The sequence below is a fragment of the Python bivittatus genome, unplaced genomic scaffold (genome assembly GCF_059951505.1).
Source record: "Python bivittatus isolate LINGU-HERP-01145 unplaced genomic scaffold, Pbiv_v1 ctg000980_np1212, whole genome shotgun sequence".
Lineage (NCBI taxonomy): Eukaryota > Metazoa > Chordata > Lepidosauria > Squamata > Pythonidae > Python > Python bivittatus.
The window spans coordinates 27,872,699-27,897,318 of NW_028277125.1; the positions used below are offsets into that span (position 1 = coordinate 27,872,699).

A 24,620-nucleotide genomic window follows, 5' to 3' on the forward strand; every position below is an offset into this window, starting at 1 on the left:
ATCAATGACTTAGGTGGCCAGCACCTTATAACTTTAACTTGCAGAAATAATTAATATATTTACAAAATAAATAAACATAATTACACTGGGTATGGATATATACATCAAGAAACCCCAAAGTAACGTGTTTAAAAAATAAATATGAGACTAAAAAAACTAATGATGTCTTCAAAAAATATTTCTTGCAAACATGGAGAGGGTAATCTGGTTACATCTGGCATGCTTTCAATGAAATCAGTGAAAATACATTACTTGATCTGTTACACTAGCAAAGTATTTTACTATAAATATTTTAGGAGAATAAAATATTTTAAATATTTCCACATTATTTTCATGATGAAGATGAATTCTTATAGTAACTAATACAATCAACTGAAGCACCATGCTTAGCGCTAATTCTGCTAAATTATCTATGGGACTAAGAATGTTGAAATCCATTATTTCAAGTATTGCATCTTGGAAACAACTTGATATAAATAGGTGCTAGAGACATAGATAAAAATGGCACCTTCAGATTATCTGAACGAAATTTTACTCAGCCACCATTTTAAATAAAAGTAAAACCATACATTTAGTTCCATTGTATTAAATTCTTTGGTATCATTCATCAGCTTTTGAGGACCAAACATGTCACAGAGATGGCAATATGGCCTTTCAATATTAGCCCAACTCCAAAACAATCCTTTTAAAATTATATTATATGAACTTAATTGATAGTCTTTTCAGAAATATAGCCTTTAACATATGCTAATAACTGGTTTGTGTCTATACTAATTTAGAAAGGTACAATTGTTAAAAACATGTCAAAATAATTTGTGCCTTCATTTCATACCTGGAAAAGAAAAAAAAATTAAACATCATCCCCTTCTCAAAAGCGCAAGAGATAAATTGGTCTGATGTCTATATGATAATGAGAATATCAAATTTGCCATACAATAAAATATTGCCATTTAGCAGACTCTATACAGTTTACATATCATATACATCATAAGCTTCAAATTAATTCAAAATCACCAGTGATTGTTTCACAACAGAATCTGGCAACAGTTTATATACTGCATTTTAAAAATATATTAATAAAATTACTTTTTTTGAACCCCACCCAACACCCTGCAAATGTAGGTGCCTGAGTTGAACCATTAGAAAAGTTTGAGAACTAGTTTCTTTGATAAAATATGGCATATTTTGATGTCCGAAAACCAAGCAAGTCTCTCATTTCATTTCGGAATTTTGATAAATCTTGTCTGAGTTCATTCAGATTTTCTACTGTCGCCTGATCAGTACTTTGCATTCTCTGTCTCATGGAAGTCAAGTAACGATGGACTAAACAACACATCACCTTTTGGTAATTTTCATCTCTCTTTTGCTTCAAATTTCTCCACTCCTTTAAATAAATAATGACATATTAGATAAATTGGTGTGGCAAATCATTTTTAAAAACTGAATATTAATCGAAATTCTTTAGATATCCAAAATCTCACAGAAAATCAAACTCCATCATCACTACAGGCTAGCCACCAAATAAAGCCTTTCCAAAATGTCACAAATTCCATGAATAAACTGCAAAGCCTATAAGATTGGTCAGCAGCTGCAATAAAGCCAAACAAACAAATAATTAAGCTGCAACTTCCTACTGTAAATGCTTTAACATTTAACCATTTCCTTTGGATTAATGACAACTTTTGACTAATTTGGTTGGTTTTGCAATGTCTGAGCTGACTGCTATAAAGATTGTGTCTCAGAAGTCATTTTATCCCCATTTATTTATTTATATTTATTTGCAATAAATGTCTACTTATTGAACTTCAGGCAGTATACAGATTATGCATACAGTAATAACCAGGATAAATTCTGAAACTGTACCACTCCAGCAACTTCTATTGGTCTGTTTCACCTGCCTGCATGGCATTTGAACAAAGGGCCTGCCCAAACTATGGGATCTTCTGCAGATGTGGTCTCTCTAGAGGTCTGTCCAGGAGCGTCTGCCACCAGCCATAACAATCCAGTGCTGAAGTCCCATTCCAAAACTGCCCTGCTATGCCTTTGCATGCACGTGCATTTTTATGCTACAACAGCATATGGCCTTTTTGTGTATATGGCCATATTGAATTTGTAGGTCCACTATACTTAACAGCTCTAATATGGATTACTTGAGTTGATTCAAGAAACCTGACAATTATTTTTGGATGCTTACTAGACTGTGACCCAAGTATGCATACTAATCCAGAACACAGTTTGCTTTACCATGGTTGTTCAACAAATGTTTTTGAATAAACCACAATTGACTTAGTTTTCATAACAAAGCGAAACCACACTGTCTTTATGACATCTACATGAGTAAATATATTTCCAATATCCCTATAATACTTAAATCTGTAATAATATGCTGCATAGATATAAATTGTAATGTGTAGTCTTGATTTTTCAGAGATAACTGCATACATATAAAAATTAAACAATTATTTATGTACAAATGTGCATCTACTTATCTATAGTAACAAGTATATATAATCAAAAACTAATTACAAGAAAATTACTTTAAAATCTTGAGTAACAACTGATATTAATCTGGCTCAGAATTGATGTTTTCCAGTGCATGTTAAAAATATGCTGGCCCTAAAAACAAAAGCACCTCTCTTTTAAGATATAGAATGATTCTTCAATTGTTTTCTTTACCAAAAGGATCACAAATAAATACTATAGTTAATGAATCAATACCTTAGATATATTTATTCAAACCACTGTTAAACTAAGAAGCCTCCATGTTTCCTGTTGGTGTTTTGATTAAAAGGTCCCTGAACAATTTTTAAATTAGTATTTGGTATAGGAAGACTAGAAGTGGCATTTTTTAAAATTTAGATTTGGATTTAACATCTATTACTATTATATATTATAATTTACAGCTATTTTACTGTATTTATGGATCTAGACTTCAAATCCTTAAATAATGTTTTGAAATGGAAAAGCAGAAAGGATGTCAAATGCTGCTTTTAAATTGTTCATAATAGACTTGTGGGAAAGAAGACGATATTATATTGCAGTACAAAAGGAGTAATTAACTTCTTGATACCAAAAATCTTCCAATTTCAAATACTGGGCTGTGATCTCTGAGATGGGGCCACATGCAAATTTGAGGGCTGGTGTGTCACACATTTCAGGGAGCTTGTGCACATAAAGCAGGATCATTGTCAGACCTCTTTTCCTCTCTCCGTGGAGAAGCAGGTTGTGGGCTTGTTTGAGCAAATCAGAGAGAAAGGCTGATTGATGCCTTGTAAACCTGAAGCTGGATTTCTGGCAGTACTTGTTCCTCCTCTGCCTGGACAAATCGGCAGCGAAGTCAGGATAGTTGTTGCTTTAAAGAGCAAACATTGATCCAAAATAAATGTAGAATGAGAATTGAGATTTGCTATTTCAAAATCAGAGTCCAAATTTCAGTAATCATGCAAAACTGAGCAAGCTCATATTTCCTATTAAAAATACTGTTTTAAATTTGATTATCCTATTATTCATTTCCAATAAAATTATTTTATTTTATAAAAATTACAAGGTTCCAACATTATTTTATCTGATATACAGATTAAAATTTAATTTCTAAAGTACGTAGTATATTTCTTGCCCAAGAAATAATGCTTTCCATTACAAATATGCTTAATATGGTGGGCATGGCCAGTCATAAATCACTCATTTATGAGAATGGGTGAGAATGCTTCCCAGTAGTCTTTTCCTCAAACCTTCCGTACCCCAACTTTCCTTTAAATTTTATGTGGCACACTGTGGCATGTGGAGTCCAAAGGCAACCTTGGAAATAAATATGTGGGACATTTTGCTTTGCAGCCTGATAATTTCCTATTTTTGTAAAGAATCAGTGGGTCAAGTTAGTTTTTGATAATACAGTTGTTGATACAGATAAAGACTAGCATTGTAGTAGAAAATGAAGCTTTAGGACTTTTAGAACAGAAATGTCATCTGACAGAGCACCAAAATAACTGATAGACCTTCCTTTATTTGACAAGGGACTCGAGACTACTCTTTCACATTTTACTGTTGTTTGCAATTGACTACCACAGCAGAGGTCAGAAACGAAGCAAGTAATAAGGTAGAATTTGAATAGTTTTTTTTGTTTTGAGGGGTTTTTATTCTATGGTAACTTGCAAAATTGTAGGCAATCAGGTATACTATTATTAAATTTCATTTATTAATGTGTAATTAAAAGATGAAATGTGGTTATTTATTTATTTATGGCTGTCCAATTCTGAAACTATTCTGAGCAGCTTACAACTAGGAAGTAATATGTATATATAAAAAGATACAACTAACTAGAAGAGCAAAATATTCAAAATAAAAACTAAACTAAACAAAACAGGCAAAAGGACAAAGGGGATTCACCATCACCCTGTCCCAAAGTCCTGGGCGAACACTGAGGTCTTCAATAAGTACTCAGTGTTATAAGGGTGGGAGTCACATGAATCTCTGGGAGATCATTCCAGAGGGAAGGAACTGCAACAGAGTAGGCAAAGTTCCTGAGATGACATTCTTTTATTGACAAGACCCAGAGCATGCCCACCCTGCTGAACTGTACTGGACGGGCAGAGACACCTGGAGATAGGCAATCCCTCAGATTTTTATTTAGTTATTTAGGTACAGGTCAGTATGCTTTACAAACTGAACTCAAGTTGTCAGCAAAAAAAACACAACTGCAGTTTAGGACTGCAATCATAGCGATGAGTGCAGACTCAGCCACTGAAAGGCTGGCCAATCCTCATGTAGGATAAAATAGGTTAAGTACAGATGAAAATATTTCAGAGACTTTAATGTAGTATATAGAACTATACTTTGTTTTCTATGAAAAAATGGTACCCTTTTCTAACACCACTACTTCACAAACTGCACTGGCTCCCAAAAGGCTTCTGGGTGCAATTCAGGGAGCTGATTATCACCTGCAGAGCTCTACATGGCACAGGACCAGGTTATTTGTGGGACATCCTGTCTCCAGTTATTTCTGCCTGTCCCACAATTACAGAATAGGCATGGTCCAGGTCTCCTCCCTGAGGTAATGTCATCTGATAGGATCTAAGAGGTATGCCGTTTCCATTTACGGTGTTGGGTTGCCTATCCTTTGGAATTATCTCACCCTGCTAGCCTTCAGGAAAGCTTTAAAAATTTGGATTTTCCCTAGGTGTTGGGCCAAGGCAATATACAAACCCATCCTCTGGGAGGTGGAAAGTACAATTGATGAACCCGGCTATAGGTATATTGTTTAATGCATTTGTTTATGGGTTTTGGTTTTTGTATGATTTGTATCTGCAGTATTATTTGGGAGAGGTTATTTGATGTACACTGCCCAGAGTTATGATTATATAAGTTAGATGGCTATATAAACCTTCCAAAGTAATGAATGAACAATCAAAAATAAATGTATATGATAATTACATATATTTATAATTCCTTACCTTTAAACTGTTCTGCCGCTTAACTTTGCCTGATGATGTGTGAGAACAAATCCATTTACTGAGACTGTTAAATATATAGCAGATTGTTTTGGGAGAAGGAATGATGTTGAAAGGTGGAGGTAGTGTGCATTTATCATCAAAATAGCTAAGCCAGAGCTTCGCACGAGCAAACTTCCATTCTTTATCCTCATGATTCTAAATTATTTAAAATATATAAATATGTCAGAAATTTGGCTAAATCATAATTAATTTAAACACAGATACCTCTAAGTTCTGTCCCTTTTTAATGTGTGTCACTTAAACATAAAAGAGGGTTCGTCACACAGTCATGATCACCATCTTGACTTTTCTGAGTCCTCCCCCCACTGCAGTCAGGGTTTCGCTCATAAATTATTAATGAAGACAGATGAGTCCTATCAGTGTTCTTCAGGCATTACTAATGTATTCACTGAAAATGGCAAATTCCTACAGTACCCTAATCCAGAAGCACATTATTATTCAGGGTTAAAATTGTGTTATAAAGGCAATAAAAACAATAAGCCCTATAAGTACTTACTGCTATTAGCTGAAAACTTTTATGAAGCATCGCCACTAAAAGCTTGGTAAGAACAATTACAACTACTACGTTATATGTGCCAACAATAACAGCACCCACAAAAGACTGCAATTCTTCACCGTAACTAAATCTGGTGACAAATACAGCTACATGTGCAAGGGAGAATATATACCAAAATAGGGCAAAGCAGGTGCCAATAAACCTAAGGATAGAAAAAAAAAGCTTTGATTAGATAACCCTTGAAAACACGTAAAGAAAGTAAATTTGTTGTATTATTCATGGTTTTTAAAATCCAGATTAAAATGAGAAATAATGATAACTCTATTCTAATTCATTTGAATGTTTTAGCTTTAAAATTATATAGGATCCAGTGAGAGAGAGGAATCACATGCTACTGTATATAGTAGGGTAAAACTTAGTGTGAAAACAGCAAGTACTCCCTAATATGTGTTTTTATTAAGGATGTAGGATAAAAATGAACTTTATAAATGTGGATCTGAAATAACTTCATTGCTACTCCTTGGATTAATATGTGAGCTGGATTTTAATCTGCATTGGTTTACATACATCAAATTTTGTCTCAAATATATATTTAAACATTTTTAAATATACTAGTGAAAAATAAATTTTAAAATACAGGTAGTCCCCAGTTTAAGACTGTTCCCAAGATCTGTCCTTGAGTCGAATTTGTATGTAAGCCAGAACAGTATTATTGTATAAACCTGTATAAGTAGTATTGTGTAATTAACTCGAGCCATTGTGTATTTAACTCAAATTTTGCTACAATATGCTCCATTCTTAACTATGGGTCATTTGTAAACTGGGTGTTCTTAATCTGTGGACTACCTGTACAGAAATAAATACAAATATATTAATATAAATTCATGCAAAATTTTAAAGTCCTGAGATTAATACAGAAATAAAATGGAACAGTGTTATGGATAAACACATGTAAAGTGGCATGGACATTTATGCTGAAGTATTTAAGAGACAGCTAAACATATTTGCTTCAAGGATGACTGGCTAATGTGTCAAGAATTGTTTGATCTTTTTTAATAAAAAAAGAGCTATGGACAGTATAAATGGAGGAAGAAGAGGTGGTGGTGGAGATCTGTTATAACTATTTTTCCAGTTGTGAGCATGAGAGAAAAGAAGCTGCTGCAATTTCAACTGCATCTTTCTAGATGATGACAGGAGTTAACTCATTATTGAATGCACCTTGACATCAAATACAAAATGTAGCATTTCTCAGATTGCTCTGTAGGATATATTATATAATTAACAAGCCAAAACTATTTGCTTAAACAAGACTCTGTAGTAAAATTATATTTTCTTAAAGCCAATTACATGCTGGTGAAATGCTGTTTCACCATTACATGCTGTAGAAATGCTGTTTAAATATGCTAGGGAATCAACAAAAAATTTAAGATAAGGGAATTGGCAATTTTGTTACCAACCTGGGAGCACAATTAGAAAGCTTCTAGTAATTAGCATGTTCACCCGAGGTGCAAGCAAAGCACCAGCAATAAGCATGGCCAGAGAGCACTGAAACTTACGAGTGGAATGTGTCATTGCTTTGCTGCTCACAAAAAATCCCAGCGCAGTCCTTCTCTTCATTGACAGTAAATCCTTTATCATACAGTTGAGTCAATCCAATCGTGAACGAGAACAACACCAAAAGGAACATACCAAGAAATTTTCCAAAGTCTTGCAACATCTGCCCCATTGAAATCTGTAAAATACATATGCCTTGATATTAATTAAAATGTTATGAAGCACCATGTAACTGCATATTGAAAAAAAATAGAAAAAAGTAGACAGGCAGAAAGTTACAACCATATTCCCATGATATCATATGTTATTCACAAAAGATTAAAACAACTATGTATTTCACTAAGCGTGACATTTCGTTTCATTTCATTTCGATCAATGAATAGTATCCTAAATTTAAATAATCAATTTAAAATAGCAACTATTAATTAAAATATTTATAACAATTATATTCTCTAAAATTGAATGACTAAAGACAATATGAAACCAGATCACAGGAAGTTACCTTTTTAAAAAACCTATTTACATTTCTATTATTGTTTACTTAAAAGTAAATCTACCTATTTACTGACCTTTCTCTCTGCTAAAATGTATAGCCCTACACCTCTCCACTTTGAGGAAATATATCTAGGATAGGATTGCAAGACTAGTAGAACTTTTTAAACTCTGAAATCTATAACTTTAATCCTTAGTCCTCCCTCCCCCCCGCCCCAAAACCCTGGAAGCAATAGGAGTAAAACATTTCTAATGTTTCACAAATAATTTAGTACCACATATTTCAAACTGTTCATAGAGTTTTACAAACTGATAATCTTGACCTAGCCCTTGTTAAAATTAACTGCAATTTAATCACTCATTACACTTAGAAGTATGTATATAATATATGTTAGCATACAAATAAAATGTGCTTCCAACTCTTTTCCCCTAATAACTATTTTTCATATAATTAACCATTTCAATTATAACTATTTAATAGCAATAATTTATTTAATTAATATATTTCTGTGGTATTTTTTAAGACTAACATGTCCATGAAATGATTTACAATGAATCTAAAAACTTACCCAATATATTAGTAGCTTGTCAAATAAGGATTGATGATTAAGCAAAATTTACTATTTTGTCAATATCTATAGAAATGGATGTATTGCACTAATATGCCTCACATTTCATTTGAAGGGATGCCATTTATAGGCATTTAAAGGTTAAGTTCTATTTCTGTAAAACTATTACTATATCTGTGGTCATTTCAGTTTCAGTGTCTCATTGAATGGGGTGTTTGTTGCCTGTTTGGGTATATTGGAATCTGAGTCTGCTTACAGAGGACTAATGAAAATGCATGTTGTAGCTTCAGCACATAAATAAATAAGTTACATGTTGAATCATTTCAAGGCGAATTCAAGCCTGTACTCTTAATGGTTATAAAAATTATTAATAAGGAATTTGCAAGAGAAATTGTGATTAAAAACTGATAAGATATAAAGGAATAAGTACAGACAACAGAACTCTCTCCTCCAATGTTTCATAGATACTATTTATTATGCACATATTCACATTTATTTACATATTTGAACGTTCAGCTATGGCAAGGAAAAAAACAGTGCCTCCTAATACATAATAAATAATGAATAATAAATTAATGATAAATAATGAATTAGTTTATAAATAAATAAACATTACCAGTTGAACCATGTGGAATTTAATTCTAATTTTGTTTCTACAATTTTGATCCAATGAAGCAACCACGCCTTACCCATATAGGCATAAACCTACATAGCTAGTTCAACAAATGATATGGAGGCAACTGTGTATACACGCAATGATTTCAGTAAGTTTCATTAAATCAACAATGGTATGATAGTGACCAATGTACGAAAGCCACGTAAGAAGGTACCTGAAGCGGACCCAGGACAGAGCTTGTTGTGTACATGAAGAACAGTCGAAGATAACTGAGAACATTAGCAAAAGCAAAGAGACCTTCAGCCACCAGTGTAGGATGAAAAGCATCCCAATCCTTCCTCTCAGCAAAATCATGGAACTGGAATTTTTAAATGAAACTGTTATTACTTCAGTTATAACAGATGAATAGTTCAGCAGTATCTCTCATGAACACATTTCTTCTGGTAATCATTTCATAGTGCATCTTTTAATGTTACCACACAGCAAAGTGGTTACTGAAATTTGTATGTGAAATACAGTATATATATGGATGATTGTAACTCATCAGTCTATTACTAGGAAATTTGGTGTGCTTTATATTTAAGAGAGCAAAACTATTGGCATGTACTAAGCATTTAGAAGGTTACAGTGGTACCTCAGTTCACGAACGCTTCTGTTCACGAACAATTCGGTTCACGAACAGCTCCAGTCGCAAAATTTTGCCTCCGTTTGCGAACTCTGCATCAGATGACAAACAGAATCCGCGGCCATTTTCCCTCCCGTGACACGTGGTCGCGGCTTCCTGTAGGGAGGGGGACTCTCCCTCCAAGCAATATCCGCCTCCCCACCCGCCTTCCTGTCCTCCACACCAGAAGTCGCGTCGAGCAAGGTTAGCTTTCTCTCTCTTCGTACTGTACTTTGTGTCATATTTTTGCAGTTTAAAAAAAAAAAAAATGGTTCCGAACAGATTAACTGTAATTACATTGAACCTTATGGGGAAATTTGATTCGGTTCACGACCAATTCGGTTCGCGACCAGAGTCGCGGAACGAATTAAGTTCGTGAACCGAGGTACCACTGTATTTCTTATTTTTATAATGTGTGCAGAATACACATGGCTTGTAAAAGCTAATAGCATGATAATTCTGGATATATTTAACTTTGAACAGTAATGTTCCTGTCATTACACATTCTATTTTAAACAACAGGAAATGTACTTTATTCATATTTCATTATTCTAAAAAGCATTTTAGCAAACAACAAAAAACAAACAACAAGAAACACTGCAAGCTCTTTACATTGATTTAATATTTTTAGCTGTTTTTATGTCTCTTTTAGTTTTGTGTGCCGCCCAAAATCCACTGGAGATGGGCGGCCAATAAATTTAAATAAATAAATAAATAAAACGTCTACTTTCTGTAGCAGCACTAAATATATAGTGCCTGAACTCAAAGACATACCAGATGATTTTAAGAATGAATGTTCTAAAAACATACAGTAACTTAATACTGCTGTTAACTTACAGTCACTATTTACCTTATTATGGGCAACTACTTTGAGAGCAAAAGTTGCCAAATACAGGGAATTCATGACAAAACTAAGTTGATTTCGTGATTCTTCTAAAAAGTCTTCCAAGCCATCATACCAAAGTCTTTTAACATCTGACCATACCATTCCTTAGAACAGAGAAAGAAAAAGAGTATACAATCTCAATATTGTCTGGCTAAAATTTTAAATAACATGACGGTCACTCTAATAAGGACAACTCATTCCAGGGAGTTTTTAGTGACAAAGTCAGCTTATTTTACAGTATATGATAAAAAAATACTGAACCTGAACTAGATAAAGATCAGTACATTCCAAATAATCAGTTTATAAAAATTAGTCTTCCACTATAAATATGTAATCATATTTAATCACAAACATTATACAATCTTGTTTTTGAATAAGACTACATTGCTGAGAATATGAGTTTTTTCTCCCTCCCTAGTTATTTTTCAACAGCTTTTTTTCCAACTGTAAGCCAAAGGAAAATTTTCTTTAATATATTTGTATTGGAGGGAAACCTCCTCAGATGCCAAAAACAATACATTTGCACAAAATGCTAAGTTAAATCTGGTACTAACAATTGGTAAACTATTTAACCACTGGCAAGCAGCAGATGTCACAGCAACTTGACAGAAAGAATTCACATTAACTTGTAATCAGCCTCATTACCACAGCAGCCATTTGTTCATTGGCATGTTTTTAAAATGCAAAATATTTCTACAGGCCAAAATGTTGATATAATGTAAATGTGAAAGTAAGCTGAACCATTATGTGTGGCCTATTATAAAGAGCTCCACGAGTCATGCTGTAATAGCTTAGTTTTTTGGCTTTATTTACTTCTTGGCACTCTTTCACACTTACACCTTTCTCTTTCAATGTCATCATCAGTGTGATTAAAAAAAAGTAATGTTTAAGGACTGCAGATGTCTTCACATCTTACTATGAAAAATTGTATTTTGGTAACTGACATCACTTCCTAGCATTACTCTTTGGCAAAAGGATTGCATTCTCTCTGGTTACACAATTTCAAGGGCTGTCAGTCAGTAGTGAACAGGGCCAAAATCTATCATGGAGTTTTGCTGAAGCTGGAACCATTAAGAAAACTCAACTGAGCTGGTTGGGAAAACCTAGTGGACTGTATAAAGACTACAGGCTGGAGATTCTTCATGCCTGTAAGTAAATTCTACACAGGCACACACATGCAGACTCACATGACTCCATTATTGTTTCTCTGTTGCTCCTAGCCATGGAGAAATAGTAGTTTTGCTTAGAATTGGGGAACTTCTGAAAGCTATTTCAGAAGGTGTGTTCTAAGAGAATAACAGGGTTGGATAAACTTATCTGCTAGTATCGGTTCATTTTTTAAGCAGGCATTTCTCATAGACTGAAACTACAGAATTACAGTACAAAACTGGTCAGAAACATTTATTTATTAATATTACCTTTATGTACTGCTGTTCCTTAAGGAATGCAAAATCTTAGAGTGAATTTGATGGCCAGTTAGAGTTGAACCTGGTTTTCCCAGTTCTAGTCAATTATAACTAGTTAACTCATGAAGGTTTTTACATTATATTTATTTTAAAAATAGGTTTTAACTATTTTATAAGATTTCATGCTTTCTGTCAGAAATAACAGAACATAACATTGAAATAACAATATAACAATTATAAATTTGACTACAATTTTGGACATTAATATAGCAATTATTCTGAATACTTATTTGTAGAGTACTTTGATAGCAATATGTTACTTACTACTGGACTTCCTCTAGGAAATCTAGACTTTTCCCCATATAAGTGAGGAGCCCTACACAGCACACAAGATGGTCATCCAAAGTTTATTCACATTACTACACATTATTAAGCAAAATGGGGGGGGGGTTTGAGAAAGTCAGCATTTTAATAGTTTTGTATTTTTTATACTTACCAATGAGCCACAGTATTAGAAGATAGTCTATTCTCTCTAATTCTGGTCCCATCGTGTTTTTCTTATCTTCATTGTAGACAAGTGAGTACAAATTAAGCAATAACAGAAATGTAAAATATGAAGCTCCATGAATGATAAATTTCATAAAAGGAGTATGAATTATTTTGCCTATTCGAGATCGTGGTGCCAATAAATAGCAAAAAGATAGTAATGGCCAAAAGATGCCAACTGTCAAGACTGTCAAAATCTTCTTAAATGTATGCTTGCGGCGGTAACCAGCCATTTGTCCAAACCAGACAGTATTGAGAAACTGCTGGCAATTAGACTGAGAAACAAACTGTAATAGAAAAATATTTTTACATAAAAAAAAACACTTTCTAAAGGAGCCAATGATTTACATTCTTTGTTTAAGAGAGTAACAAAAGTAGACAGAAATAATTAGCTGCAATAATAGTGTTTGGAGAGTAAGTTCATTTTAAACTTGTAAATTCTGTATAATTAAATATAATCAGTCAATTGAACTTCATTGTATATTTAAAGGAGACATTCAATCATTCTCATTTTCATATGTTTGCTAAAACGAGAACAATTAACTGCAAAAAAGGTTTGTATGGTGTCCAGCTGCTTTCATCAAAATGATGAAAGCTGCATTACGCTATGGGCTCCAGCTCTTTTGAACATACTGAATATGTCACATCACAACATACATACACAAAAGGCAAGGCCTGCAGTACAGTGCTGCTTTCGTTGGACTGACTAGTTTGACACACAGACACAGACACACACAGACCCCACCGGTTCCACAACACAATAAAATGTGAATTATATTTGAAATGTTAACCATTACAGTAACCATATCCCACAATATCTGTTACTTCAGGCTCTTTCACAGAACTATATGTGCGAAACATCTTCCATTTTGCAGGGTAACTCTCTTTAAATACGCACACATAGATAGATACACAAAGTACTAGAGTCTTGCCAGGGCAAATTGTATGGCTTTTCTCCAACACAAGAAATAGCAGAATTGTAACAATAGTTACTGGCTTGAAGGCAGATGTAATAATAAAAAAATCAATATGATTGGAAATGCTGAGCAAGAAATGAAACTTCAAAAATGGTCAACTGAGGAACTGCAATATGAAAGTGCCACTTACATTAGTGCCAGTCATCTGCACAAAAACCTTGCACCATATTTTATCCTTCAGTCTATAAAGGCAATTAACTTCAGTCACTGCAGCACCATTACATAAAGCTAGCCAACAGAAATAGGGTGAAGTAAAGTGCAAAACTCTATGTCACAACAGATGTATGAGGTGAGTACCAGAGCAGCAAAGCTGCTGAACCAGCTGAGCTGAAATAAGGAATTCATACCAATATGGCATTAATTCTCCCTTGCCATTCAGGATTTTGCCACACAAATACATTGACTATTGTCCTACACAGAAAGGGATTGGGCTAGGCTGCTAATTCATATTTTGTGTTTCCATTAGAAGTAGATTGTATTGAATTAGTACTATAATTTTTGTAATTGTTAGACGTTGGAAACTTACTAAGACACATATCTGTTTTATCCCATTTATTTGTTAGAGGATTCTATATTTAATAAACCAAAACCGACATACTTCCTTTTGGTTATGCTTAATGGCAAGCTTTAGGCGACTCAAATTCATTCTGTCTTCTAGCAATCCTCGTTTATCCACATGCTCATCACTTGCAGTATGATTCAATATAACTTCAAGCTCCCGGGAATTCCGTGCCTGAGCAAGCAAATCTTTAGCAAAGGTTTTACACTGCTGGGCTAATTCTTCATAATCATTTCTAGGAAATACAAAAATGACAAAACTTACTTCTAATGCTAATTTCACTTACCATACAAACAAAAAAGAAGAAGAAACATCCTTCCTGAACAAAAGTGGATACCAGATTGGAATGAGCTAAAATCAAGATGGTTCAAATGAATTATTAAAATCACTGAAAAAGGACAAACTTTTAAAAATTAAAGGTAGTACAGTAGTTAAGGTGCTGGACTAGGACCAGGAGGATCCAGGTTCAAATCCCTCAGATATGGATGACTAGACCAGTCACTCTCTCTCAATTCAACCTACCTCATAGGGCAGTTGCTATGGGAAAAATCTGGAAGAGGGAATACTATATATGATGCCTTCTGTTCCTAGAAGAAAGGTGGGATATAAATCTAAGAAATGAACAATTTAAATAAATAATTTAACTTGATTTCATAAAGTATCCCTTAAGAGAAAGGCAAATTTCATATACTAGATTTATGACTCATTTTTATATATGTTTTAATGCATTTGAGGGTGGGGCTTTGTTGTACCCCTTGTTAGGACTGAGGTAGGTTATAAATATTGTAAAAACAAATTAATAAAATTAATTAATGTTAGAGATGGCAGCAGCACTGTGTTGATTCTTACTAAATTTGGAAGGTTAGTTAGTATTTGGATGGCAAATAACCAGGAAATTTCAGGGTTTTAGGCTGATATCCATGAAACCACCAGGAATCAAGCCTGACTTGAAGGAGACTTTATCTTTTAAAGTCCTCAGTAATGCATATGGATTGTTTGCTCTAAAAATTAAAACAATTCATTTCATTGCCATGCAGAATGGAATTATGTTATCACCATAGAGAATAAAATATTCATGGATGCAACCATATATTTTTCTTGGCAACAGTGCCAAAGTGGTTTGCCACTATGATCTTTCAAGATATGTCTGCATATGTATTTTAACCTTCCTTATTATTCTCCAATAATTACTGACATATAACCAGAGTAATTGTGTTTGAACCAAAAAGAAACACAGTAACATCCAGTGTAGATTTTACCCTTAACTAGTCATAAATCTTTGCTATAAATCTTTGAAGTATATGCAGTACCTTCTAAGTTAATTACAAATTCATACCCTTAGCCTAAAACAGTTATTCTTCATGAAACATTTCCATTTGGTGCTTGTTCCTTAGTAACAAGACATTCAAATATATTATTTAGAGATTATGACTACAATCCTCAGTATGTTTGGCTGGGAATAAGAGCTATAGAAATGTGTGACTCATTTCTCAGTAAACATTAATGAGTTTGCATTATACATTTTCTCAGTTTACAAGATGTACAGTATATTGTTAGCCTAGCTCACTTGTGGTATGCCTGCATCTAATCATATCATGTTGCTGGAAATAAAATAGTACTATTTTTTATCCATACCTGAATTCAACTTCTACAAGGCTTAATTCTCTTAAGTCTGCACTAAGTTCAAAGGCTCTCAGAATTGGATCCTCTTCTGTCAACATTATTAAGGCAGGACTAGCCAAACATCGATAAATATCAAGACGAAATCTGCAGTGGCAATGTTAAAGAACACATCTTAAGACAAGCAGTTTTTCATTTGATTAATAATTTCAACTCATTGTTTATATGAAATCTGTTTTAGAAATCTGATACATTTATGTATCATTACCGTAAGCAAAAGAATTCCATTCATCACCTAGGCGTATGTTCTAAGAAAGTTCTTAGCAATTTTTAGTTTAAAGACTGATAACTTTTATTAAAGATTTGGTAATAAGATGTAGTGTGCCATCCATTATCATTCAAAGGAAAATTGTTTTATATTAAAATTCTCAAAACATGCAAACACATTAATCCTACTCAAAACAACTGGGACAATTTGGGGTATTATATCCACCACCTGTAATTTCATGATAATATCATAACAAACATGTTCTTATCTGGCACTGGAAGCTATGAGCGACTGGATGTGGCAAAATAGATTCTTTGCACAGCAGAGACACTTTCCGTATGTAGACAATCTGGATTGATTTCAGCTTGTTTAACTCTGGATACTCTCCCTAAAGAAGCAGGTCAATGAATCCTCCTAGATTCACAGTTTCCGTTTGATAAATAGGTGGAGGTTCTGGCCAAAGGGGCCTTTACCCCAGCTTCTGTTTTTGTGCCAACTACAGCCTTTTGGGGAGAAAGAAACCTTTGCAATAGTGACTCATGCCCTTATCACCTCTGGAATGGACTACTGCAATGCATTCTACAGGTAGTCCTCACTTAACAACCACAACAGGGATCAGAAAATTTATCATTAAGCAGGGCAGTCCTTAAGCGAGGCATCATGTGACTGCACCTGATTTTATGACATTTTTTGCAGTGGTCATTAAGCGAATCAATGTGATCATTAAGTGAATCACTTGGTGGTTAAGCAAATCACATGGTTCCCCATTGATTTTGCTTGCTGGAAGCTGACTGGGAAGGTCACAAATGGTAATCACATGACCCCAGGACGCTGCAACCGTTGTGTCAGCTGGTTGCCAAATGCCCGTATCGCGATCATGTGACCAAGAGGGCACTGAGACAGTCATAAGTGCGAGGACTGGTCATAAGTAGCTTTTTTCCAGTGCCATCGTAACTTCGAATGGTCACTAAATGGTCATTAAGCGAGGACTACCTGTATTTTGGATTGCCTTTGAAGACCACACAGAAACTACAGCTGGTACAGAATGCAACTGTTTGCCTGCTGCCTGGTGAAAGCCACTACAGTAGAAAAGCACTAGTTCTTCTACTGCTGTATTGGTTGCCAATAAGTTCCCAAGTACAATTCAAAATGCTGGTCTTGATCTATACTGTAAAACCTTACATGGATAAGCTTCAGAACTGCCTTCTCCAAGTAGAATCTCCTCTGCAGTCTATTTGGGAATAGATGCTTAGGATATGCATATTTATGAAACAGTTTGCACCCAATGTCATATTGGCCCCTTACCTATTGAACAAAACAAGTATTGTTCTGCTGTTTTAATCTACATTAATGAATTCTGTGTTTCTATGAGAAAATGGCTCAGCCATTAAGTTACAGATATTGAATTATGTAGAGGTCTAAATTGTTGAGTTAGAGTACAATTTTTCTCTCTCGATCTAGTACAAAAAGAACACTATACATGTTTTAATTCCTTTATGTCATTTCAAAAGAATGAAAAGTCATTGCTACTAAGAATGTCTTTATTGTCCTCACGTTTTTAGCCAAAAGTATTTTACAAGCCTGCCTACATATTACCAATTTATAGTAACATGAAAGAAAAAAAAATTGTTCCTGTTTATAAAAACCTCTCTCCAGGACTACGAGGAATATAGTAGCAAACTGATTTACAACCAGTAAGATCACTAAACCATCTTGTTCACTACTGTATAATGACCATAAGCAATCATCCAAATATTTTTCCCATTTCTACTTAGAGACGGCAGGAACTGAATACAACAACTTTTACAAGCAAAGCTATACACTCCAAGGAAATATATGCTTGTCATGAGTTTTCAGTTTGTTCTAAAATCTGAACTAAGCTCCTTTGTGGTTGTTACTTAAAAATAATGGGAAAGCTGCATGCATGGATGAAGATCTAATTATTGTAACCTGGAGTGTCGTAGACTATCTTTTTTGTTCTTGGCGGTACACAATGTACATTCACACCCCACAGCATGAGGTTTGGGTAGCGAAACGTCCTGTTTTAACAGCATTGTAAGAATTTCATAGTTGTTACGGTGAGCAGCTAAAATGACAGGTGCAACATCCATAGTTGTTGAATATTCTGGATTCTGAATACGTTCCATTAATTTCTGCAACAGACAGACAAAAGTCTGAGAAAATAAATTAAGCTTTATGAATTGCTAATGCAGAGATGAGATCTAAAACACAACTTATCTGAAACCAAAACGTATTCTTTAAGGTCTTTTTAATTTCAAAATTACTAAACTAAATGCAATGACTGACAAATTTAACTGAATACATTTTGCTCCACAAAGAATTATTTCCTGAAATGAAAAACACACACATGGTTCTAATGTATGCTATTCCTCTTTCTTCTAGTGGCTGGCTATTAAGAAGTAGAAGGGATAAACTCAGTTATGTTTCTTACATGTTCCTCCCTCTTAAGTACCCAAAGTTGCAAACACTCATTTGTATAATAGTATTTGAAATGATGAAAAAAATAAAAAATAGATCAATGTGCATGTGATAATTTGAACTGTAACTTCTGGTGATTCTCCCAATTTAAAATAAACTTGAAATAGAAAAGGACCTTATGGGTTGTAACAATTCTTATCTTTTTGATAATGTTTATAAAAACTAGAATGAATATGTCTTCCCCTTTTTCATGTATGTATACAAGTCAATGTTCATTTGAAATCTTTTCTAAGACAACCTTCAGTTTGATTATTTATAATTCAAGCAGCAGAGTGCCAATAATTGTTAAGCTAATACTTTTAAAATCCTTATCCTTTATAAACATTCAGTAAAATAACTTCAGGTCCATTTTCAGCCATGGAAGCTCACTGCCCAATATAACTCCCAGGATTGTTGTTGTGGGGAAAAGTGAGTGGACAGAGTGCTGTATATGTCTGAGTTCCTGGATATAAATCTAATAAATAATTATACATAATAAATTAATAAATGAATAAATTTGCTCCTTTTCAGATATATAATCAAAAAGTCTTACATTTGCTCTCCAAAGTTTCCAAGATCAAAATTTTCCCATCATCAAATACATGCTTAACTCAAAGATTTGAGTATCATGAGATGCACCCTCAAACACAGAATTAAAGAATACTAACAACAATTGTTGGTCTACTGGATCGCTTTGGTCGATGATTAAGTAATATATCAACAGCTCCCACAACTTCTGAGTCAATGGCCACCAATAATGCATCTGTAGACTGAATAAAATTAAAGCATAAATCACAGCAAACTACATACCATGAAAGAAAATATACATTGTTAAATAAAGGAAGTGAAACATGGACAGACACTGTTCTGAAAGGGCAAGCAAAAAGAATAGAAATTTCAAATGTATACTGATATTATTAACTGAACAAGGTCACACAGTACCTGACAGCCATAATCCAACAGAAGCTGTAGAATGTCTAGATTCTCATTTTCAATAGTTATGGTAATAGCATTTCTCCCAAGCACATCCACACAATTTATGTTCATTTCCCCAGAACTATTCTCTTCTAAAAGTTTCTTCACCATGTAATAATCACCTAAACCAATAATATAGAAAAACTTATTTTAGCATTTTAGATTTTAATTTTTAGTGATCTTCTTTAATATTTATTATACCCCTCAAAAAGTCAGTTATATGTAAATCTTGGTTGCAAAAAGAAAACATTTCCTGAAAATCACCCTCCCCCCCTTCCCCCTTTGATATGTAGGGATGGAGAAGAACAAGCAAAAGCTAAAACTAACCAAATAAAACGACAGGTTATAATGAGGCTGCTTGACAATCTCATTACTTTGGGCTTTTTAGCCAAGACCCTCCAGCAACAAACCCTCCCATAAACAAACATTCCCATAAAAGGGAAAGGGAAGAAAAGATGGGAGCCTTTTGCTATTGTTCTTCCTCATTACAGCCATCACCCTGTAGTCAGAACCAGAGTGCTGGTTCTGACCTTTCTACGAATCACTTTCTGTTTATGATTCGGATTGAGTCTCTCATCCTGGATAGGTCCAGGAATAAGGAGCGGAACTCCGGTCTCTTCCGGCGCTGCTCGCTTGGATGCTGGGCGGATTCATTGACTAAGGCCCGCTGCTGGCTGATAATGCGGGTCGGAAGAAAACGGATTTCTACGGAAATGGAGGGAAAAGGGAGAGACAGATATCTACCTTTGTCGCAGGCCAGCAGGAACAGCTTTTCGTCCAGAGTGGTCTCCTCCTTCACCTGCCGGACGTCCTTCAGCGCCAGCAGCTTGTTCGGGAAAGCCGAGGCCGACGGGTCTGCACTCTGGTACAGAGCAGCCATAGCGCCGGCCCTGCGGTAGGCTGAGGCTCATCGGAGAGGCCGCTCTGGAAAGCCACCTTCTTCCTCCTCCTCCTCCTCCTCCCTGTCCCCAAGACCAACAACCCCGCTGGGCTTCACTCGAACGAGGCGCGCCTCACGCGCATGCCGAAGGGAGAGCGAACGACGCAGAGCTGTCAAACGGCGGTGCAAACGGCGGTGCAAGGGTCCGCGCGCATGCGCAATGCGCCTTTTCGTTCTCTTCTGCCTTCCGCCGCCGCCGAAGCCCGTTAACGGCCGTCCGTTCCAATCGTTTCCATAGAAGGTGGGAGATGCAAGCGGGCGGTCTCCATCCCATTGTCAAAAACGCGGGGCGGCAAAGAGGAGAACAGCGGGGGACCGCATCAGTCGCCTGTAGCTGATCGTGCAGTAGACTGATCAAACTGTAAGGGGAAGGAATGTAACTTTGAACGTAAAAGCAGGTCCTGTTTGCGGCTTGCTTGGAATTGCTCTTGGCACGCGCGCATCAGGCGCGAACACGCACGCACACGGGTTCACCAGGTTCTCCTCCAACCTTCAAGTCCTTTCCATCCCTTTATTGATTACTACAATGTATATGACTTTCAGCGGCTTAGAGCATTAATAGAAGACTGAGTGTAGTTGTGTGACGTAGAATTTCAGGCTTTATTATTAGCATTTTAATAAAGGTGATATTAGCATTTTAGCATGGCATCCATGCCTCCCTGTGAAGTTTAGGAACCCATGTTTTTCCTCTGAGCCAAAGCCATTTCTTTGATGTGCAAAAATTAGCCCTTTCAGGGATCCTCAGTCAAACAATAAGGCTGTATTCTGAAGTGAGTGTTGCAAGTGTTAAAGAAACAAACTTTGGTGGGAAAGGAAGAGATGCAACATATTTTAAGGGTGTCTGTCTTTTCTCAAGCCTAACCATATGAATTAAATAAATAAATAAATAAATGTCTTTTATTGTTTGATTGTTGCTTTCTGATGCATCACATATATCAAATGTATGTACAATTTGTTTCTGTACTCTGTATAAAGACTTGACCCCCTACCCCTTAATAAAATGCCTTTGCCTGAAGTACTTGTGGTTTGTATTGTTCGGGGGATGAAAAAGCCACTTTGCAAAGGTATTGGGTGTTTCTCAAATTCAGGGACTAGGTTCTTTCCAGCTGCATGAAAAAAGATGCCAGATGTTCAAGCTGGCTTTAGAAAAGGATGAGGAACAGGAGACATTATTGCTGATGCATGCTGGATAATTGAGAGACCCAAACCAAAGAGAAGTCAATATATGTTTCACTGATATAGAAAAGCCTTCAATTGTGTCAACTATGTCAAATTTAAAAAATTGGGAATCCCAGAACATCTCATTGTCCTCATGAGAAACTTATATACAGGTCAGGAAACGACAGTATGGACAGAATATGGCAAAACAGATGGCTCCAGGTTGGCAAAGGAGTGAGGCAACACTATATACTTTTCCCTTATTTATTCAATTTGTATGCTAAATATGTGTTAAAGGAAGCTGGATTAGAAGAAGATAAGCATGGTTTTAAAACTGGGTGAAGAAACATCACTAACCTGCACTATGCTGATGACGCTACTTCTGATAGCCGAAAATGAAAACATCTGCAAGCTCTAATAACAAAAGTCAAGGAGCATAGTGAAAAAATGGGACTAAAATATAAAGAAGATCCAATTAATGACAACAAGCATAACAACTGATCCAATTAATGACAACAAGCCTTAGGACTGTTAATGGATCTTGAAGTAGTACATAGCCTCTGCCTTTCAGGATCACCTATCAACAGTAAAGGAACAAGCACTCAAGAAAGACACTGCCGACTAGTACTTGGCACAGCACCCAGGAAGACCTTGGAAAAGATATCCAGATGCTTTGATGTGACTATACCTACAAAGATCAGAATACTGCAAACAATGGTATTCTCTGTGAATCTCTATGGAAGCGAAAGTTGGACTTTGAAGAAGCAGGACAGGAAGAGTATTGAAGCTTTTGAACGTTGGTGTTGGAGAAAACTCCTGAGAATAGCATGGGTAGCCAAGGAAGCAAATGGATTGTCAAACTAATTAACTCAGAGTTCTCACCTGAGGCACAAATTACCAGGCTCAAATTATCCTACTTTGGACACATTATGTGACGACCTAGCTCTCTGGAGAAAGCTGTAGTGGTGGGAAAGGTGGAAAGGAAGACAAGAGAATGACCAGCAGCCAGATGTATGCACTCAATTACAGTAGTGATGGGTACACAGTTGGAATATCTAAAGAACTAGGTTAGGGATTAATCATCAAGGAGAAAATCTATGTGGTCGCTAAGAGTTAACACCAACCTGATGGCACATAAACAGTCTATCAATGATGCATCACCATTCAGGCTTTTGTATCTCATTCAAAAGTTCAAGGCAATATACGTAACACTGCCTCTTCTTATTTTTCTCCACAACAGCTCTGTGAGATAGTTTAAGCTGAGAGCAAACAACATGGACCCAAAATTACCCAGATGTTTCCATCGCTAAGAGTGGACTACAAATTGTATCTTCCTGCTCCTAATCCAAAATCTGAATCATTACACCACCCTGGCTCCAAACTAATGAAATGAAAATTACTACATTTAAGAAGATTAAATGGTTTGGGAAAAATATAAGACAAAGAAAACTAAGGAATTAGGAAACTAGTTCCTTAAGTATATTTGAATAGTTGCTTTTTGAATTTATATATTTAAAGAATTAGAAGGTAGTTTCTTAGGTAGCTGCACTGTTGAAGCAAAAATACAGGACCACTGCGGGGGGGAAAATAGTTTGAGCGATGTACCCCAATAACCTAATATAGCATTGTCACACTGGCTTTCTGACAGAACCCAGTGCAAAGCATAAATCCAGGCATAAAAGCAAGCATTTAGCATTTCCTTTCAATTTCCAGCTCCATTCATTAGCACAGCTAGCAAGGTTACAACCTGTTTCTTGCCATTTCTAGATAAGGGACAACCTCTTGAGATTCTAAAATGCAAATTGAGTGAACACTTGCACTTAATATTATGAAGCTTTAAGTGTTTTCTACCTGGATATGGATATATTTAATAATATATTTATATGATATATGTATATACAGTCAGATCCAGAAATATTGGGACATCGACACAATTCTAACATCTTTGGCTCTATACACCACCACAATGGATTTGGGATGAAACAAACACAATGTGTGTTAACTGCAGACTGTCAGCTTGAATTTGAGGGTATGTACATCCAACTCAGGTGAACGGTGTAGGAATTACAACAGTTTGCATATGTGCCTCCCACTTGTTAAGGGACCAAAAGTAATGGGACAGAATAATAATCATACATCAAACTTTCCCTTTGTAATACTTGGTTGCAAATCCGTTGCAGTCAATCACAGCCTGAAGTCTGGAACGCATAGACATCACCAGACGCTGGGTTTCATCCCTGGTGATGCTCTGCCAGGCCTCTACTGCAACTGTCTTCAGTTCCTGCTTGTTCTTGGGGCATTTTCCCTTCAGTTTTGTCTTCAGCAAGTGAAATGCATGCTCAATGGGATTCAGGTCAGGTGATTGACTTGGCCATTGCATAACATTCCACTTCTGTCCCTTCAAAAACTCTTTGGTTGCTTTTGCAGTATGCTTTGGGTCATTGTCCATCTGTACTGTGAAGCGCTGTCCAATGAGTTCTGTAGCATTTGGCTGAATGTGAGCAGATAATATTGCCCGAAACACTGCAGAATTCATCCTGCTACTTTTGTCAGCAGTCACATCATCAATAAATACAAGAGAACCAGTTCCATTAGCAGCCATACATGCCCACGCCATGACACTACCACCACCATGCTTCACTGATGAGGTAGTATGCTTAGGATCATGACCCGTTCCTTTCCTTCTCCATACTCTTCTCTTCCCATCACTCTAGTACAAGTTGATCTTGGTCTCATCTGTCCATAGGATGTTGTTCCAGAACTGTGAAGGCTTTTAGATGTCGTTTGGCAAACTCTAATCTGGCCTTCCTGTTTTTGAGGCTCACCAATGGTTTACATCTTGTGGTGAACCCTCTGTATTCACTCTGGTGAAGTCTTCTTTTGATTGTTGACTTTGACACACATAC

General features: G+C 35.7%; 1 protein-coding gene across 2 annotated transcripts; it reads right to left on the reverse strand.

Moving 5' to 3' along the window:
- Window position 1: 1 nt before the first annotated feature.
- On the reverse strand, window positions 2-20,788 carry TRPC1 (transient receptor potential cation channel subfamily C member 1). 2 transcript variants are annotated; one of them, XM_088131843.1, is made up of 13 exons: window positions 20,361-20,788; window positions 19,584-19,738; window positions 19,310-19,411; window positions 18,114-18,337; window positions 15,911-16,042; window positions 14,315-14,510; window positions 12,690-13,026; window positions 10,752-10,891; window positions 9,452-9,595; window positions 7,563-7,738; window positions 6,007-6,208; window positions 5,451-5,645; window positions 2-1,384 (listed from the first exon to the last, which is right to left on the reverse strand). In XM_088131843.1, exons 1-13 carry the CDS (start codon window positions 20,494-20,496, stop codon window positions 1,157-1,159), a joined length of 2,367 nt encoding a protein of 788 aa, XP_087987969.1. In that variant the 5' UTR covers window positions 20,497-20,788; the 3' UTR covers window positions 2-1,156. The 2 variants fall into 2 exon arrangements, with proteins under 2 accessions (XP_087987969.1, XP_007433184.1); XM_007433122.4 differs by having other exon boundaries at window positions 3-1,384; window positions 18,114-18,316; window positions 20,361-20,786.
- Window positions 20,789-24,620: the final 3,832 nt, after the last annotated feature.